We start from the raw sequence: 21039 nt of genomic DNA on the forward strand, positions 1-21039 counted from the left end.
CAAAAACAGAGCCTTCCTTCAAGTTGTCCATAGTCTGAAAAAAGGAAAGATTCAGTAAATGTGGTACATTAAAGAAGCAATACTACAACTCTGCAAAAGACAGAAATGTAGCACAGAGAGAAAGTGAGTGAACCATGTCAAAGGATAGGGAAACAGGATGAGGGTGAAATTCAGATAGACTGTGTCTTTGAATATGAGTTTTCCAGGCAGATAAAGAGGGATAGGTGCAAAAAGGGCATGGGGGCAGTGTTACCTTCTGACCTCCTCTAACTCTATGACATAGGGAGAGAATCAGCATCAGCCCAAGGCTGATTCCTATGAGGCAGAGGTCAGACATGCCACTACCCTCTAACCTTTTTGCCAGTTCTGCCACCAGCTGTCCCTTCCACAGCACTTTCTACTACTACTCTTCTGGGTTTGATAATTTGTTGTAGTGGCCATACAAAACTTAACACATGATACTCATAATAATGGTGTTTATTAGGGAAGTAACAGGTTCCAATTCAGCATCAGAAACAACTCAGGGTACAGTTCTTCAATCAGGACAGCTTCTTTTCAGCCATGCCATAGGCAAACGTCTCTCTCTGGCCTCTGCTCAAGCCAGTGTTACAAAGGCACCCAAAGAAGTACCTTACTCCACGAGCAAGCCTCAGGCCGAAGGTACTCGGCTTTCTTGCTTTGTGGGCTGGGAAGCCCACTACTCTGCCTCATGCTGATCTCTTGGTTTGCTGCCTCTGCTGCTGCCATCTCTGCCATCTCAGCTCAGGGATCTTGGGTCCAAGAACTGGCTCCACTCCTGCCTCTTTTCTTTGATGGCAGTGACATCTCCTTTTTTCTGCCTCTGGGATGGCAAAACTGACCAGTCCCCATGTTAGGATTTCATGCACATTATTTGCATGGTCCCACCCTACAAGGGTGTCATGTACCTTATTTACATTATTGACAAGCTTTCTAATCCCCTTGGTGGGCCACAAGTGTCTCACGTATACATAGTTAAACCCAGTTATCTGGTGGGAGTCACAAAGACCATGGCTAGAGGAGCCATATTAAGTAATTCACTGCACCAGAGTAGGGAATTTCAGGCAGAGAACATGATGTTCAAAAGCAGAGGCATAAAATACTTTGAAGTATTCTGGAAACTGTTTGTTATTGCCACAGCTTAAAGTAGAGGCTAGAGACTAGAGAGATAGGCAAAGACCAAATGACAAAAGGCTTTGTGTACAGTGTTGAGTTTGGACTTTATTCTATAGCACTGTAAGCTTCCTGGGAATTTTAAATGGGTCGGGGAAGGAAGTGGTTAAGATACAGTTGTACATTAGTAAGTTATATTGAAGCAGAATAGGTAATGGCTTGAAGGGCATGAAATTACAGGAATGAAGAGTGGCTACAAGCCTTGTAATCAAGACAAAGGCTAAATTAATATGGTGACAGTGAAAATGAGAAGAAAATATACATCTGAAAGATATTTAGGGGAAATATTATCAAGGCTTAATTTTGTTTTTTTAAACATTAGACATGAGGGTATGGAAACATGACTTCCATGTTTCCAGCTTGCGTGACCATGTGTGCAAGTGGTTGATCCTTTACTGAGACAAAGATTGTCAAGGGATGGTAGAAGAAGCTGCAGGTTTCATTGTTGAGTGTGTGGCCTGATGAAGCCCTCTGGTATGCAACTGGATAATAGGTCTGGTGTCAGAAGAAAGAGATGGGCAAGGATGCATGTGAGATCACCATGAGCATAACCAAAAACCAAACTCACTGTGGTAGAGTCAGTTCCAACTCATGGCATCCCCTCCTTCAGTTTCTGAGGTGTGGTATCTCTACAGAAGTAGATTGCCCCATCTTCCTTCTGAGGAGTAGCTGGTGGGTTTGAACCTCCAGCCTTCTGGTTAGCAGTCAAATGCCTTAGGTGCTATGCCACTAGAGCTCCTGATGAGCATAGAGACATAGAGACTCTGAAAATCATAGGAGTAGAGAAAATTGCCTGTTAACACATATAGATTGAGAAGAGAAGATGGCTAAAGGGAAAGTCATCATTTAAGGAACAAACAAAGGGAAAGGATCTTAGAAAAGAAGATGGAGAAGGGGAAAATCGGGAAAAAAGTGAAGGTATGGACTTTCAAGTATTATTTCATGGAAGAATGGTCAACATTATCAGGTAACAGAAATGTCAAAAAATGAAATATCTCTCTCCTAGTTATCTAGTGCTGCTATAATAGAAATACCACAAATGGGTGGCTTAAACAGAAATTTATTTTCTCACAGTTAGAAGGCTAGAAATCCAAATTCAGAGCACCTGCTCTAAGGGAAGACTTTCTCCATAGGTCCTTGGGGGAGGTCCATGTGTCTTTTAGCTTCTGCTCCTCAGTTCCTTGACCATCTTCTTCCCATCTGTCATCCCCCATCTGCTCTATGCCTCATCTGTTCCTTTTATATCTCAAGAATGATTGGCTTAAGACACACCCTACCTGGTATGTCTCATTAACATAGTAAATACAGCCCTGTTCCCAGATGGGATTGCATGCACAGGCATAGCGGTTAGTGTTCTAGCACATTTTGGGGAAAAACCATTTAATCCATAACAATATCTATTAGATTGGACAGTTTGAATAGTCTTTGTGTTGAGCTAGTTCTCCTGCTGGTTGACTAATCAGTGATGTGTGATTTCCCATCTCCAGACTATTAACTTTAATAGCAATCTGCTAACTAAGCTATCTGTGGCAATATGCCCAAGGTGCTAATGGCCTCAGAGGCAGCTTGTATTGTGATGGGAAATTGCAAAACCTGCATCCATTCTTTTCAAAGATAGAAGGGTGACTTTTCTGCCAGGGAAGCAATCTTGAAGTCATTTGTGGTCTTTTAAGTGCCCCCTTTAAAGATGTTTCTCCTTAAATATGGTGACATCAGAGGTTCCACCACAGGTAGAATGTTACTGCAAATGCTTCCCAGATTCCTTGGTGCAGGAAAATGAATAGTGCCGCTTTAGCAGTTAAACCTGAAGAAATAGAACCCATATCTTTATATGGCATCTCAAGAAATCGACCTGGCATTATTGGGCACAAAATGCTGAACTGCCTAAAACAAATGAGGAATAGATTCTTCTGGCTTTTATCTTGATGTCCAACTTTTAAAAAAATATTTGTAGAATGGACTCTAGGTGGCATCTTGCTTGAAAGCAGGACTTAATAGGACAGACAGCATACTACAGTGCAGTGGTTTTCAACCTGTGGTGCCACTGAGAATAGAACAGACTGAGGGGATGAAGTACAGAAAGGATCTGGGTCACTCAAAATTATGAGTCTTCTGATGATATTTTTCTTCTTTCTCTATTGTTTGTAAATCATTGATGAACTAGAACCAAATCACTGAAGTTAGAGGAAGGCAACCTAGGTTCTAGTTCCAGCTCGTTCCATTACCTATGCCCTCAGCAAAATGGAGGATTAGACTAGGTGATGTTTAAGATATCTTTGAACCCCTGAATTCAGATTCTGTGACTCCTTTCACTACCAAGACTCAAAAGGATTCGGTGTAGTATTTCTGTTGTTCTGCAGTTACTCTGGATTTTCAAAACTCAGCAAACTTGTAGAATCGATTTTAGAAATATGGTATTTTAATCAAGCTCCTGAATTCTTCTAAGTTTCTACCTTTGCTTATTCACTTGTGACCTGTGACCACAGAGACAAGAAAGCCACCTAGTGGGGATGGATAAAGAAATGAGACAGCTCAAAGCTGACATTCTGCATGGGATTTGGTGTCAGGCCTTGAAGGTCTTTCTGCTACTCTTGCTTTTTTACGATATTCTTTATCTTTATCTCTACCTTGGGATAGTTACTCTACATTTTAATATCTAAAATAATTATAATAGAAGCCCTCGTGGAGCAGTGGTTAAAGCACTGAGCTGCTAACTGAAAGATCAGCAATTTGAACCCACCAGCCATTCCATGGTAGAAAGATGTGGCAGTCTGTTTCCATAAAGATTTACAGTTTTGAAACCATATGGAGGAGTTCTACTCTGTCCCATAGGGTTGCTGTGAGTCACAATTGATTTGAAGGCAACGGGTTATTGCCATAAGATAGTTACTCTGTATTTTAGTATATTAAGTACAATCTATGTAGTAGCTCTAAGCTCTGTAAATATATAAAATATGCCTGTTGAGGAGTGGGGATCTTTTTATCTTCTGTCATTTGTTGTTGAATATACTTCAAAATAAAGTAAAATGTTTTGATTATATTCCTTGAAGTAGGTGATTTGGCAGATGAATACAGTCCCTACATGTTATGCCTCTTTTCCTGGTTGATCTACTTTTGTAATGATCTAAATGAGTGTTTGTAGTTTTAAACTTCTTCCTGAAACTACCATTTGTTGGTGAAATTTGAATATTTATTTTCATTTGATTTGGTTTTCTTTTTCCCCCCAGCATACAGCATGCCTCTGCAATGCCATCATTGCTCTGCTGAAAGTTCCCCTTTCATTTCAAAGATATTTCTTCCAGAAATTGCAGTCGACTAGCATTAAGGTAAGGTAGAATACTGAGGTTAAAAACTCAATTAGCCTTTAAAGATTAAATGGGGCATAGCTCCACTTAACTCTAGTTGTAAGCCTTTTTTCCTTTTGGTTAGGTGAGGGGGATATGATTGGGGAGTTAAAAACCAAGCCCAGGCATCAAGTAAGTCAGTTCTGACTCAAAGCTTCTCTATAGATAGGGTGCCCAATGCTGTAAATCTTTATGGAAGCAGACTGCCTTATCTTTATCCCACAGAGCAGCTGGTAGGTTCAAACCACTCATCTTTTGGTTAGCAGCCCAATGCTTTAACCATTGTGCCCCCAGAGCTCGTTTGGGGAGTTAAACCCTCTCCCTTTGTAATTGTCAGTGCCAAATGCAGAGAGACAGGTATTTGAATAACTGGAGCTGTGTCCCTTGCCTCTAATTTCTAGGAGTGAGTTGAGAGGTTTTCATCCTTGTAGCTTGTAAGGATCTTGAGCTGACTCCATTACTGATAAACCTATTCAGAACCAACTTAGAATGAATCAGGTTCAGTAAAAAAATCACCAGTCCCACCACTAAAGAAATTTTCTCTTTGAGAAACAAGTTTGAGGAGCTGACCAATAAGTAGGGTTAATATTTAAAAATATTTAAACCCACTCAAAATTCAAAAGCTATTTTGGTTCAAAGAATGGAATTGTTGGGAAAGGGGAAAATTATCATTTCTGGGAGATTTCCTAGATTATCCTTGTCAGTAAATGTCTTTGATTCATTTTGTATCCATCCAAATGCTTTTGATTACAAATAATAGAGTACACCATTTCAAAATACATGAATAATAAGGAAAATGATGATCTAGCTATCTCTAGGATTGATTAGTTCAGTGATGGATAACATTATTTAAATACCCCAAGTTACTTCTCTTTTCATTTAGCAAGTCTTAGACTTTCTGTAAGGAGCCCTGGTGATGCAGTGCCTAAGGCATTTGACTGCAAACTAGAAGGTTGGTGGTTTAAACCCACCAGCCACTCCACAGAAGGAAAATAGGGCAGTCTACTTATACGTAAAGATTTCCCACCTCAGAAATCAGTGGGGGTTGCTGTGAGTTAGAATCAACTGAATGACAGTGGGTTTGGTTTGATTTTAGACTTTCTGTAGTTGTAGTATGAGGTATTTGAGATTTTTAATATAGTTTTAAATTTTTTTTTAAAACTAATGAAAAGTTTAAAAATGTCATTTAATTCATATGTAGATATTGACTTTTATGCTGTGGTGACTTGATTATGTAAATAATCATGGAATTTTAAGTTCCTTTCTATTCACATTTAGTTTATTTAAGATTACTTAGGACCAAAGAGACAGTAGCTGAACATGAAAGTTTACATAGTCCATTTCCTTATTGGAAGCATGTCAGTGTCAAAGAAATGCTCCACCATAAAAATTGGGAGAACATTGTGCCTTCACTGTTCTCTGGTCTTCTGTTACTCTCCAGTAGAATTGAGAATTGGGGTAGAAAGCACAATAGTTTTTAAAAGGACTTACTGGGGATAAAAAAAGGACCTCTAGTGGCTCAGTGGTTGAGGCATTCAGCTGCAAACCAGAAGGTTGGGAGTTCAAACCCACCAGCCACTCCACAACACAAAGATGAGGCAGTCTGCTTCCATAAAGATTTACAGCCTTGGAAACCCTCTGGAGGAGTACTACTCGGTCCTATGAGGTCGCTTATGAGTTAGGATCAACTCAATGGCAGTGGGTTGTTGTTTTTTTTTTTTTTTTTTTTTAACTGAGCACAAAGAACCCTTTACTTTAAAGGTACATCTTATTAGTCCCAGCCCAGTCCCATTGTTTGTATTGTATGTTTTAGTGTTTATTAACCAGTAACCAGTGATTCACACAGACTTGTTTGTTGGGAGGAGATTACCCTTGGTTGTTGGCATTGACTTTAATGTTGGTATTCCAGCTTGCTCTGTCACCATCACCCCGGAACCCAGCAGAGCCCATCGCTGTCCAGAACAACCAGCAACTGGCACTAAAGGTAGAGGGAGTGGTTCAGCATGGATCTAAACCAGGACTCTTTCGCAAAATTCAGTCTGTCTGTCTGAATGTTTCTTCCACACTACAGAGTAAATCTGGACAAGACTATAAGGTAATTTAGAAAAGAGGCAAAATTGTGATGTAGGTTATAGCAACTCATGATAAAAGTTTTTCAGTACTTTTTGTAGTTGAGCAATTACATCTCTAGTGGGATCAGATTGACATAAATTAAAAGTGTATACTGGGGCTCTGAGGGGGCTGATTACAACACATCACTTTTCTCTCCCTCTGTTTAGAACCAGTTTATAGTAAGTCAAAGCAACCAGAGATTAAGATGTGAGTTTTGTTACTACTAGAGTTGTCAGCAAGCCTGGCTTAGGTGCCTGGCAGCAAAGACTTTATAACCGTGTACTTCTGAATTCTTCTCAATTGAATTTTCCCACCCAGCCTCAACCAGTGCTCATGAGAACCAGCCCCTGTAAAATTTATGGCAGGGTGCTTAAAGAAGAAAGGGAAGAAAAGGGACGACTTAAGCTCCCCATGCCCAGTTCTTGCCCAAAAATTTACCAGTCAATAGAATTCCCTCCTCCCCTGGAGGCTAGTACTCCATGTGGAAGAAAACATCAAGAGTGCGGAATGTCTCCCCAGCCCATCCTCCTGAAAAGCACGCATATAGTTGTCTGTAGTTTAAATAAATTTTAGCATTGTCAAAAAGAAAGTGTATAGCATTGACATATAATAGTCGTATAAAGTAAAAACCTTTCCTTAAAGGTGTAGTGCTAGGAATTTGCTGCTTTGAGCAGTCATGAGGTGGTGAATATTATCCCAAAGTCAGGTTTGCTTTATTAGCCAAAGCTAAGCTTCTGAACCTGTGCCGATGATACACCAGTGTTCCAAATACAGAATTTTTTTTCTTTAAACATCTCTTTGTAACTCTTTGGTTTATCTAGTGAGTGGAGCAAGGAAACAAGTACACAGGTATATGAGTAAAATTGTTCAAATTGGCTATGCCCAGGTTTACTTTGGGAGCTCTGGTGGTGAAGTGCCTAAGGTGTTTGACTGCTAACCAGAAGGCCTGCAGTTCAACCTATCGGCCCCTCCACAGAAGGAAAACCAGGCAGTCTACTTCTGTAAAGATTTACCACCTCGGAAAACCAACGGGCTTACTATGAGTCAGTCACTAATATGACTATTATTCAAATTTTTGCACCAACCACCAAAGCCAAAAATGAGGAAATGGAAGATTTTTATCAACTTCTATAGTCTGAAATTGACTGAACATGCAATCAGGATGTGTTAATTATCACTGGTGACTGGAATGCAAAAGTTGGAAACGAAGAATCACCAGTAGTTGGAAAATTTGGCCTTGGTGACAGAAATAATGCTGGAGATCGCATGATAGAATTTTGCAAGACCAACAGTTTATTCATTGCAAATAACTTTTTTCAACAACACAGACAGCAGGTATACAAGTGAACTTCAGATTGAATACACAGGAATCAGATTGAGTACATCTGTGGCAAGAGGTGATGGAAAAGCTCAGTATCTTCAGCCAAAACAAGACCAGGAGCTGATTGTGAAACAGACCATCAACTGCTCATATGCAAGTTCAACTTGAAGACAATTAAAACAAGTCGATGAGAGCCAAATATGATCTTGAATATATCCCTCCTGAATTTAGAAACCATCTAAAGAATAGATTTGATGTATTGAACACCAATGACTGAAAACCAGAAGAATTGTGGATTGGTATCAAGAACATCATGAAGAAAGCAAGAGGTCATTAAAAAGACAAGAAGTAAAGACCAAAATGGATGTCAGAAGAGACTCTGAAACTTGCCCTTGAAGAGAGAGTAGCTAAAACAAGGGAGCGCTGGTAGCCTAGTGCCTAAGGCATCTGACTGCTAACCAGAAGGCTGGCAGTTCAAACTCACCAGCCACTCAGAAGGAAGGTTAGGCAATCTACTTCTGTAGTGATACTGCCTCAGAAATCCAAGGAGGGGTTGCTATGAGTCAGATCCGACTCGACAGCACATAACAACAACAGCTAAAACAAATGGAAGAAATGACAAGATAAAAAAGCTGAACAGAAGATTTCAAAAAGCAGCTCACAGACAAAGCCAATTACTATAATGAAATGTGCAAAGACCTGGAGTTAGAAAACCAAAAGGGAAGAACACACTTGGCATTTCTCAAGCTGAAACAACTGAGGGAAAATCTTTAAGCCTCAAGTTGCAATATTGAAAGATTCTATGGGCAAAATATTGAATGATACAGGAAGCATCAAAAAAGATGGAAGGAATACACAGAGTCACTATACCAAAAAGGACTGGTCGACCTTCATCCATTTCAGGAGGTGGCATATGATCAAGAACCAATGGTATTAAAGGAAGAAGTTGAAGTAGCCCTGAAGGAATTGGCAAAGAACAGGGCCCCAGGAATTGACGGAATACCCATTGAGATGTTTCAAAAACAGATGCCTCACTGAAGGCACTCACTCAGTTATGCCAAGAGATTTGGAAGACAGCTACCTGGACAACTGACTGGAAGAGATCCATATTTGTACCCATTCCAAAGAAAGGTGATCCCACACAATGTGGAAATTATCAAACATTATCATTAATATCACATGCAAGTAAAATCTTACTGAAGGTAATTCAAAAACGATTGTAGCAGTATATTGACAGAACTTCCAGAGGTACAAGCTGGATTCAGAAGAGGACAAGGAATGAGGGATATCATTGCTGATGTCAGAAGGACCTTGGCTCAAAGCAAAGAATACCAGAAAGATGTTTACTTGTATTTTGTTGACTCTGCGAAAGCATTTGATTGTGTGGATCATAACAAATTGTGGATAACATTGAGAAGAATGGGAATTGCAGAACACTTCATTGTACTCATGAGGAATCTGTACATAGACCAGGAGGCTGTTGTTCGAACAGAACAAGGGAACACTGCATGGTTTAAAATCAGGAAGGGAGTGTGTCAGGATTGTATACTTTCACCATACTTATTCAATCTATATGCTGAGCAAATAATCTGAGAAGCTGGACTATATGAAGAAGAACGTGGCATGAAGATTGGAGGAAGAATCATTAACAACCTGCGATATGCTGACGACACAACTTTGCTTTCTGAAAGTGAAGATGACTTGAAGCACTTACTGATGAGGAATGAAGAATACAGTCTGCAGTATGGACTATATCTCAGTGTAAAGAAAACAAAAATCCTCATAACTGGACCTATAAGCAACATCATGATAAATGGAGAAAAGACTGAAGTTGTCAAAGACTTCACATTGCTTAGTTCTACAAACGACCAATGGAAGCAGCAGTCAGGATATCAGACGACCTATAATACTGGGCAAGTCAGCTGCAAAGGACCTCTTTCAAGTGCTGAAGAGCCAGGATGTCTCCTTGAAGACTAAGGTGCACCTGACACAAGCCATGATATTTTCGATGACCTCCTATGCATGTGAGAGCTGGACAATGAATAAAGAAGACCAAAGAAGAGTTGATGCTTTTGAAAAAGTTGTGGTGCTGGCGAAGAATGCTGAGAGTACCATGGACTGCTAAAAGAACTAACCAGTCTGTCCTGGAGGAAGTGCAGCCGGAACGCTCCTTGGAAGCGAGAATGGCCAGACTTCGTCTTATCTACTTTGGTCATTTTGTCAGTAGTGACCATTCCCTGGAGAAGGAAGTCATGCTTGATAAGGTGGAGGGTTGATGAAAAAGGGGTAGGCCCTCAACAAGATGGACTGACACAGTGACTACAGGGAAGGGCTCAAGAGTAGCAGGGATCACAGAGCTGGCATGGGACTGGGAGGTGTTTTGTTCTGCTAATGCATAGTCACTATGAGTCAGAGACGACTCAACGACACCTGACAACAACAACAACATGAGTCAGAATCAACTCAGTAGCAGTGGGTTTGGTTAGTTTGCCTTGGCTGAACTGAGGTCACATTGAAGGAAAAAAGGGTATCAGTAAAGATACGAAAAGAAGAGCATCTGATTCTTTCTGGTGGATTTATTCTAAAATGCTAAAGGGAGGTCTGGTTTAAGCCATCATTAGTTTCTTTACTTTGATAGCATTACTGTCTCTCTGGCACTCTTTGTCCACTCTGTTATAAGGCTCAGCCTTCATTCTCTTCTTCCCTTTTCTTGACTTCCATGACAAAAAGCATGGTACTTTATATAGCCACTGTCAGTTCTGCTGAATGTGCTAAACTTTTGAGCCACGGTCAGGGTTGCCAACAAAAGCATGACTTATACACAAGCATTGGGTAGAATATTGCTTTACTCACATGGAGAAAATACAAAGCAGGGGCAGCCTCAACTATGAGCACCGATTCCCTGTGGCCAACAAATCACTCCTTGCAGCTGAGGCAGGGCTGTGATAGTCTGCATGCACCCTCCCCGTGCCAGTTGAGAGACTCTATTCCCTTCCTGCTAGGAAGAGATAAAGAAATGAGATTGGCCAGGTCCCATATGACATGCATAAGCAGAGCATGACACAGAAAGTTTTCTGTGTACCCACAACAAGGAGGAAAGTTCCCTAATGAGAAGAATGGGACTCGGTTCCCACCCTGTTATCAGGGAATCTTTGGGGTGCAAGGCTTCTGTCCGTTGTCCATTCTGGATGGTAAACTACATGTCCATGGCCCATTGCACAACTTTGTTGGATGTCACTTCTCTATACCATTTGGGGTTGAGCACCAAGTCTAGGTAGGGAGGACAGCTTTCCCTCTAAGACCTGCCAGCTAAAGCCTTTTTTATTGCCTATGGTCAGGCCTGAAACATCACACATAGATTTTTAGCCAGGAGCCATAGTACTCACTTTTACCCCTTAACTTTTCAGGTACCAAGTGAGAAACAAAGATTCTATCCCATTATGAACCCAGATGGGACTGACTTTAGAGAACCAGGAAGCTTTCTCAAGTTTTTCATAAATCTTTTTTTGTCTGGCCCAAGCCATCAGTTCAGACACAGCACGACTCTAGCCAGTAGGTTGAAGCCCACCTGGATGTAGTCCAGGGCGAGAGGCAGCGTCATCATGGGATACACACACAGGAAGGCACATATGCCTTTAGAGGGCACACATGCTCCCATCTCCTTGCTCTGGAAACAAAGAGTTTATAATGTTAATGTACCATAAGTAAGACATACATTAATTAAGCAGTCGAATTAACAAGACTTCCAATGTGGCCTCCCATCAAAAGGCCTCCTGTCCTGGGGTCCCCAGTTCAGTCCAAATAATTCCATTTAGTCGATGATTTCAGGACTGTCTGAGGCATTCAGTCTCAAACAGTTATGTTATGATAAACATAAGTTTCAATCTCACAAGTGTGGACAATGGCTGGAGGTTCCCTGCATAGAAAGTGGAGGAGCTGAGGTTCATGGTCGGCAGTGTCAGTGTGATGGTAGGCCCAGCGGTCAGTGCAAATCCAAGCACTCACGCAGCTTGGAAAGGCAGCACTGGGAGTGTTTCTTCAGGAAGAGGCGGAAAATTTTTGGGAACAGTTCTGAAAAACAAAGATTATTAATGTCTATACCACACCCCCCATGCCTCTAGTGGTGCCAGCATTTTGGTTTATTTTTCCTTGTTAGCAGTGTGAACCATTCAATATTCTAAACTTCACAACATTGTTTTCCAGTTATCTCTTTTCTCATCCAGATCTTTTGTAGGGAGTGGTTATATGCAAAAAGGACAAGAGTATTATACAGAAAAATAGCCTGATCTAACATGGTACAAATGATAAGTGCCCTCTTGGGGAACTGTTGCATTGAGACCTCCAGCTGCTTGCCTGAGATGTGTAGTTCAAGCTGGTGTTATCTTGCCTCCTCCCATCAGCCATTTAAGTATGTCCTTTAATTGTCCACTAAAGCAGTCAGTCTTTTCTATAGCTTAGGGGTGATATGGAGTGTAATGAGTCCATCCAGGACCCTGTGGAAGCCTCTGCATGGGACAGCAGGCCCAGTGTGATTCACTTAAGCGTGCCTCAGCCTGTTGGTTTGGGAGTCCCAGGGCACTGTTTTTAGCCTTGGCTTAGGTTTCTTAGGCAAGACAGCTTTTCCATGCTTTTCAGCATCTTATGACAATGTCAGTCTGCACATAGGCATAGTCCAGGATGGTGTCTAAGTATGCTTTCAGTACATTTTGGCCTCAGTGTAGCAAAAGATTATCAGAAGCAGAATTGATTTGTCTCTAAATGTCTCATCTGCAGAGGGGGCTTGTTTTGAGAGGGCTTGTTTTATATGCCAGTCAGAGGCTTCTCAGTGACCCAATCAAACAACCAGCCTGTTAGCTATAGCCCATGAGTCAAGTAGATTCAGTCTTCCATATGCTCCACTAAGGTGGCCCTGGCTGCAACAATTTCTGGAAGAGCTTGGAGGCAAAGCTAGCAGAGGTGTGTATAAACATAAATCAATACCAATAATACATTCAGTAGTGGGGGTCATAAATAGAGGGTTGTAAAGGCCCTGAAGGGATTCCTGCATAGTTAGATTTGGGCAAGAGTCCCAGTGATGGTAGCCTCAGAGCGAAAACCAGAAAACACCTTTTTTTTTTTTTTTCTCCTTCCATATTTGATGCCAGGGGTTACAGGGATTACAGTCACCTATATACCAGTGTCTAAATTCAGGAAATGCAACTTTTCTCATCTCCTCATTGAACTTTAACTTTGTCATAGGGTCTTTGGTCCCCCTGTTAACAGTGGAACATTGGATTAATCCCTAGACCTGTTTATTTCCAAGAGATCTAGGAGACAGGGCCCTTACATCCATCCCCTGGTCCACCATGAGGAATGGAGGAAACAATTCATACCAGTCACACAGGCCAGCACCATGTGGATGCCAGCAGGGGCTGTCCACCACGATCTGGCCATACGCTTTTTGAGGAGGGGGCAGAGAGACAGGTGAAGTCACTAGCCAGGCCTAGACTCAGAGTGGCTTAGGCCAGTTGGAACAGTACCTCGGCTGCTGCCCAGAGGGTATGGCACCGGGAACAGTATTAGCTGTGCAAGCACAGACATCCCTTCCACAGCTGTGTTGTGCCTGGCAGCAGTAGAGGTACACAGAGAACAACCTGGTACCGTCTTCTCATTGTTCCTCCTCTGCTGGTCTTCTTTGAAACTGGAGGTGCCGTCTCTCTTGTGCATGCCCTCATGGCAAGTGTGAGCAATATGAGTCTCTGGTTGTGAATAACATAGAGGTGGCCCATCTCCACCCCCTCCACTCACCACTGCAACTGTGGTATTACTGCCACTACTGCTGCTGCTGTTGTCCTGGAGGCTGCTGTCAGAGCACCTTGAAGGAGGGTGCTTATACTAATGCACCCTACATAGGTGTTACTCCTCTGGAGAGGATTTAAGTCTTTAAGTTTCTTTAAGGCCACTGGGCTAAGCAATCTCTGAGGGCTTTGTACTCTTTCTTTCTCTGAAGTTCCAACCATTTGCTTCCATATAAAATGTTAAGGGTATTTCTAGCACCAAGGAGCTACTTAAAGTTACTCAGCTCGTTGGAGCCCCTCCAGCCATCCTCTTCCCATTGTTGGAGGGCTCTGAGCAGTGGTTTCCCTATGTCTTGCATTCCTCTGTTGGAAACAACCCACTGGCATTCTGCTAGTGTATTTCAAGGATGCCCTGTGGCCTGAGGCTCGCGAACAACCTGGACTAGGCAGACCTCTCTGTACAGGGATCCCAGAATACCATCAGGTACCACGTGTAACCCTTGGGACATTATGGGGTCTACATTGCGTTTGTCCTCATCAGGCCAGAGGGAGACTGGCATTTTAGTCTAGTCAGTTTTTCACCCTCTGGAGTGCTAGCACAATCTGTCATGACTGGACCAGTGAGCCCCTGTGTCTTCACTGTGCCATGATGTGTGTACTTTGTTGGTGATCCTGCTCACTGCACCAAACTGTCAAGCCAAGGTCCTGGGTTGTCAAATAGAAGGCATAACTTACACAATGCAATACTACTACTTAGAGAAGAGCTACTAGAAGGTCAGCTTCACCTATAGGCACACCGGTGGCCAGCAGGTCACTCCCCACAGCTGATGCAGGGCTGGCAGTCTTCATGCACCCTTCTCGTGCTCAGTTGAGAGACCTCATTCCCTTCGCACTGGGAACAGATACAGAAATGGGGTTGGTTAGGTGCCAAATGGCCCTCATGCATGAGCAGAGAAAAGACAGTTTACTGCGTACCCAGAACAAGGAAGGAGGTTCTTCTGATAAGGAGAAGAAACTGGAAGAGGGTAAGACTCAGTTCCAGGCCCAAGACTTCTGATTAGGCAGTCCAGTCCAGGTAGGGATCAGAAGGCTGTGTGATAGACTGCTTTTCCATTTTCCCAATACTCAAAATTTGGTAAATGGGAAAATATCAACTAGCATATATTGAGCACTTACTATATTTAGAGTACATCTGTTAGGGTCAGGTAATCTCTGTTGTCACAGAAGATTGTAATGAGAATTTATCTAGCCGATCTGTCTTCAGCTCTTTGTGCTCACTTTGAATATGAAACAGTAACCATGATTATCTTTTTCTCCCTTGTGTATAATTATTTCTCCTGTTAAGAAAGAATCATTCAAACCTAGGAACACTGGTCATAAGCTTGTTGACTTACCTCTCAAGAAGCATTGGTGAAAGTCACAAAGCTGATGTGATAAGCCAGCCAGCAGAGTATTGCTTTGTAATGTTACAGTGATTTTGCAGCATAAACGGCAGCCATCCATTCAGTATGATCAGGTTCCTTAAACCAGTTTCTGGCCCTTTTGTTTAAGGAAGCTCTTGCGTAGTAGGCATATTCTCCAGGGAAATAAAAAAAACCTATAAAAGTTAAGTGTGCTTTCAAAAAAATGTCCCTATTACCATAAATAAAGGAGCTCTGGTAACATGGTGACTAAGGCATCTAACTGCTAACCAGAAGGTTGGTCATTCAGACACACCAGCCGCTCTGTGGAAGACAGACTGGACAATCTACTTCCATAAAGACTGATTGCCTTAAAAACCCACTGGGCGTAGCTATGAGTCAGAGTCGACTCAATGGCAGTGGCTTTAGGTTTTTGTTTTTTTTTTTTTTTGGTATACCATAAATAATTAGATCATGTGTTTATTGGTAAATGTTAATTTTATAGGGAAATGCCTCTGGAAAAGTGGCCTTATGATAACTGCTGATTGAGACATGAAGCTCTAGGCAAATTTATATAATTAATTACACAGCATACACATAGAGCAGTCTGATCAGATACTCATTAAGATTACCTTTATCTGCATTCTCAGAGTAAGGCTGTGTCTTGACATGCTTCATCTCGGGTATAGGAGAAAGATACGCCAGCAGGACAAAGGCAGGAGTGTCTGGCTAAGTAAATGAATCTGTGTTTTATAACATGCTATATGCTACCAGTCTGAATAAGACACTGATTTTAGGAAACCCCTGCTTGTCCCTTAATGCAGGGCTTTGAACTGGTTCTGTCATGGCCACTGAAGTAAAACAGGAACAGACCTGACTGTTTACAGTTCAGATGATTTGTCACAGTAACCACAGTTGGAAAAGTTACAGGTCACAGCCCTGGAGTGGGATACTTGGAAAAGGGCATAGTGAACGGTCTCAGGAGCATGATGCATACGATTGGATTATTAGCAGGACTGTGGAGAGTCACACAGATTCAAAGCAGGCGAGGTCAGCCACCACCTGACTAGGGCAGCATTGTTTAGACTGTGCTTGCTCATGCTTCCAAGCCCTTCTTTAATGTTATGTAGTAAATATTCCCTCACTTTGAAACAATTGAACCAATCCCTACTAGCAACAAATTGTTCATCACAATCACCTTCCCTTGTTGCACATGCAGGTTTTAAGTCTTCAAGCTTTTTCTTAAACTAAAGAACAGTGTGCACCTGTACGAACTCATCTACAAATTCCACTTAAAGACACAGTTAGGAATGGACTGCATTGATAACTGGGAACTGCCTATATTCAGTAAGCAGTGTACAAGTTCTAAAATTAACTTAAGGAAGGGAGGAATCCCTACATTATTTAAATAACTAATGTAAAACCAAACCAACTGGAGAGAAAAAAAAAACCTACCTTTGATTTACCATTATGCTCTTGTTAGTGTCTTAGATTCTAGACTCCCTGAGACAGATGGTTCCATCCTGTTCTTCAGAATATCTCTTCACAAACTAAAGAAAGATAGGGGTTAAAGTTGGAGGCAGATGGGCTGTGGAAGTGCATTATATTCAAGCATAGTGAAGAGCTTAATGATGAAAAGTAGCCTCTGGAGTCAGCCTGCCTGGGTTCACATGCCAACTTTGCAGCTCCTGGACCATGGAGAAATTAATTCCTCTACCTGTATTTCCTCATCTATAAAGCAAGAATAAGAGCTCCTACCTCTTGGTTCTTGATTCTTGCAAGGATTTAGTTGGCCCGTAGTACCAAAAAAAAAAAAACCAACCCACTGCTGTTGCGTCAGTTATGACTCTTAGTGACCCTATAGGGCAAAGTAGAACTGCACCATGGGTTTCCAAGGCCATAAATTTTTACAGAAGCAGATTGCCCCATCTTTTTCCCACAGAGCTTTGGGTAGGTTTGAACTGCCAACAATTCTGTTAGCAGCTAAGCATTGTGCCACCAGGGCTCCTTTGTCCATAGTAAGCACCCATTGAATACTAGCTTTTGTTATTACTTAACAGTTCTTTCCTTGCAGATACCCATTGACAACATGACCAATGAGATGGAGCAGAGAGTTGAACCTCATAATGATTACTTCAGTACTCAGTTTCTGTTGAACTTTGCTATCCTTGGAACACACAACATTACAGTGGAATCTTCAGTGAAAGATGCCAATGGTATTGTATGGAAGACTGGTCCCAGAACTACCATATTTGTAAAATCCCTGGAAGATCCTTATTCCCAGCAAATTCGCCTACAGCAGCAGCAAGCCCAGCAACCTTTACAGCAGCAACAACAACGAAATGCCTACACACGATTTTAGCTATGTGATGAATGCATAATGGACTTTAAAAGGATTGATCAAATTGGCAAAGAATTTGTTTTTTCATGTGGATTAAGATATGAAAGTTAAAATGTAGAATCCATTTATTCATTGATTTTTGTAATGTCATATACTGGGTTTTTTGGTTGTTTTTGTTTGTTTATTTGTTTTTTAATTTAGTGTGAGAAATATTTGGGTTCTTATCCAGAAAGAATTCTTTCCTTGTTCCTTTTAACCTGAATCCTTTCTTCATATTGAACATTTTTGTTGCATTATTGCTTTTTGTTGCTTTATTGCTTTTTGTTGCTTTATTGCTTTTTGTTGCTGAGTTTTTTCTTTTTCTTTCAGGAATATAATTCTATATTTGGGTCATTAAATTAGTAAACTTGACTTGTTTCTTCACCAGAATACATCCTTTGCTGCCTGACACAGACCTGAAATTCCACGCTTTTCTACTGTCATCCAGTCGATTCTAAGCTAAGCATTACAAAGTCCTGACTAGTGAGTGCAAGCCTTATCCATGGTAGTAGAAACTGAGTTGTTCCATAAATGAACTTGAAGGAGTCCCCTGGAACGTCCAGCCTTCTTTCTGCATTGTGAGAACCTACAATCCAACAGAATTGAAACATCCTATTTCAAGGACGTAACTATCTCTTCCTGTGCTAAAGCAGTCTTATTTACAGTTTTAGTATTGAATTGACCCAAGAGGGCAGCTAGCAATTACATAGAAAGTTTAGAGGTTAATGAATTGGTTTTTTCCTAATATGTGTGTGACTGTATAATCTACACTTCTTATACTTTTTCTAAAAGTGAAAAATATCATTCACAGTTAATATCTTAATATTTTTAAAGGCTGGAGACCGATCTTTTCCTTTGATTTGGTTTGGTTTCTACTTGGTGAGTTACATAACTAGACTTGATTGTGTAGTAAGAAACGGTCTCTTTATAACTCAAACTCAAGTAGTTGGGATGCTCAGGGACTTGAGTTTTCTGGTTAACCAGAAAACCCCTTTTTTCTTTCTATTTTAATAATTGGTTGGAAACCATTTAAAAGTATAATAATATACGTTCTTGCCTTAACACAGTGTGTTAGATATAATTTAACCTTTCTTTCTTGATTTGGGATTACTTAATATTTTGGGGCCATGATTTCTAAACATCAGGGATCGTAGGATTGCAGATGTTGATGACATATAGGCAATTGGATACAGTGACTTCCAGATGCAGCTCTCAAGATGAAGCAGGGCTCATACCCTGGAATTTTGCTTTTTAAATAAATCTAAATTTCTTTGCTTGTTTTGCCTTTTTCTCTTCAAATTCAAAGGAGGGATAGAGTTTAAAAGAAAAATATGAAGTTTTTATTTTTTCCCCCTTGGTATGTGGCCTGTAAGAATGAGAAGTGATTGGCAACTTAGGCTCCTCCAGGATCACTTGGCTTTGTGAGCTATTGCCCCAACTCAACACCACTGCCCGTGGCCAGACATCATCATAAAAGGTGTAAACCTCTGGTGTCCACTGTGAATGAGAGCCTGTAGATGCAGCCCAGTTGTACACAGGACACAGTCTGTACAGTCATAATGGTGTCTGGGTACAAAGGCCTTAGGAGAATTCCCAGAGCAGTACAGAGATGTTTGCAGATCCCCTTGCCCTTTTAGTGAATGGGTAAAGAGCTGCCTCAGAAAGCCAGGGTTCTCCTGTTGGCTCTGATGAATTAGCTCTGTGACCTGGGAAAGTCACTTTATCTCTCTAAGGCTTAATTTCCTTGTCTATAAAATGACTAAATTAGGCTAGACCTTGACTCCAGTCTAGAGTTTATTATCAGATGACTGAAAGTCTAAAGATCAAAAAAAAAAAAAGGTTTCTTAATATTGAGCGGCTGGTGGGTTGAACTGCCTTTTCTGGTTAGCATCCAAATGCTTCACTCACTATGCCACCAGAGCTCTTTACATATATTGATTCTCTATTAATTCCCTCCGTCTCATACTGCTAGTAAATACATTTAAGTTGTCTTCTCTCAGTTGTTTGTAATTAAGTTATTGTTTTCAGAATTAGATTTTAGAGTGTGGGTATCAGGTTTCTGGTATTGTTTCAAGGTAGAGTTCTCTAGGAGAGCAAACCATCCTGTAAACCTCCAATTCCCTTTGAGACCTTCCCGAATTTTGTCTTCTGAAAAGATGGTTCTTAATAGCTGTAGTTGTAAACTCTTAGATTAGGCCCCTTACACAAACCTGGAGGGAAGAAATAAAACACAGACCCATTGCAGTCAAATTGCTTCTGATTCACGTGACCCTGTGTGTTACAAAGAACTGCTTCATAAGGATTTCTTGGCTATAAGCTTTTTTTAAAAGATATACCCAGCAGAGTATACACCACTTCAAGAATTTATACATGTACAGATCAGTGACGTTGGTCATGTTCTTCAAGTCACACAACCCTCCTTACTCTCTTGGCTGTATGTAATCTTTACAGAAGCAGAACAGCAAGCCTTTCTCCTGTGGTGTCACTGGGTGAGTTTGAATTGCCAACCTTCCAGTTAGCAGCTAGGTACAAACCATTTGCCTGCCACACAGAGACCTCAAACTTGGAAGGGAATTACAAGCCCAAGTAGTTCAGAGTTTGAAAATAACTTTTCAAGCAAAAAGATGAAATATTTCAGTATGTCTGTTAACTCCAGGATGAGAATTCTGTCTGATCTTATGTTTAGTATTATGTTTACTTCATTTTTGGCATCTGCTGTGAAATAATTATTTGAGGTGAGGGAAAACTGTGTGCTTACAATTTCAACACTAGACTAATGAGTGAGGAAAAAAAGATGCAGAAAAGAAAGATCTGCATACTAATGAAGTGATCATGCTCCCTGAATTTGGAAATAATAGCTAAAAGGACAGTAGCTGATTGAATCTAGGAAGACAGGACTAATTTTTCTCAGTGCTTAGTGGCTTTTCAGTAGAGCATGGTGGCTAAGGACACAGCCTCTGGAGCCACACTACCCCACTTCAGATAATCTTCTTTCTACCAAACTTTGTGGCCCTGGACGATTAATCTCTCTATGATTCACTTCCCTGATTTCTAAGATAGCGAAGTATAGTAGTACTTCATAGGCTAGGTGTGAGATTGAGTGAATTAATACAGAATCAATATATGTAAAGCAAAGAGCCCTGGTGGCATAGTGAGTAAAGCATTTGGATGCTAACTGGAAAAGGTTGACGGTTCAAACGTACCAGCTGCTCCACGTGAGAGAGATGAGGCAATCTATCTCTGTAAAGATTTACAGCCTTGGAAACCCAATGGAGGTTGCTGTGCATCAGAATTGACTCGGTGATGGATTTGGGTTTGGTTTTATTTTTTTCTATGTCAAGCACTTAGAACATACCTGGCACATAGTAAGCAGTATGTAAGCGCTGTTATTACTACTGTTATTATTATCCTCCCTAGTCTTATTTTCCTTGTCAGATCAGTTCTTAATCTTACCATTTTATTTATTCAAAATAAAAGTTCCTTTTTCTCTGCTAGTAAATACATTTAAGCTATC

General features: G+C 41.0%; 1 protein-coding gene across 1 annotated transcript in view; it reads left to right on the forward strand.

Moving 5' to 3' along the window:
- The window catches only part of INTS7 (integrator complex subunit 7), a 150212-nt gene extending 132705 nt beyond the window's left edge, over window positions 1–17507 (forward strand). The window contains exons 18-20 of the mRNA XM_007953716.2: window positions 4419–4517; window positions 6445–6630; window positions 17220–17507. Of these exons, the coding sequence (XP_007951907.1) occupies window positions 4419–4517; window positions 6445–6630; window positions 17220–17507 (573 nt within the window). The remainder of the gene's footprint in view (window positions 1–4418; window positions 4518–6444; window positions 6631–17219) is intronic.
- Window positions 17508–21039: the final 3532 nt, after the last annotated feature.

The sequence above is a fragment of the Orycteropus afer genome, unplaced genomic scaffold (genome assembly GCF_000298275.1).
Source record: "Orycteropus afer afer isolate SDZICR_OR568_19922 unplaced genomic scaffold, OryAfe1.0 scaffold00013, whole genome shotgun sequence".
In the NCBI taxonomy this organism is placed as follows: domain Eukaryota; kingdom Metazoa; phylum Chordata; class Mammalia; order Tubulidentata; family Orycteropodidae; genus Orycteropus; species Orycteropus afer.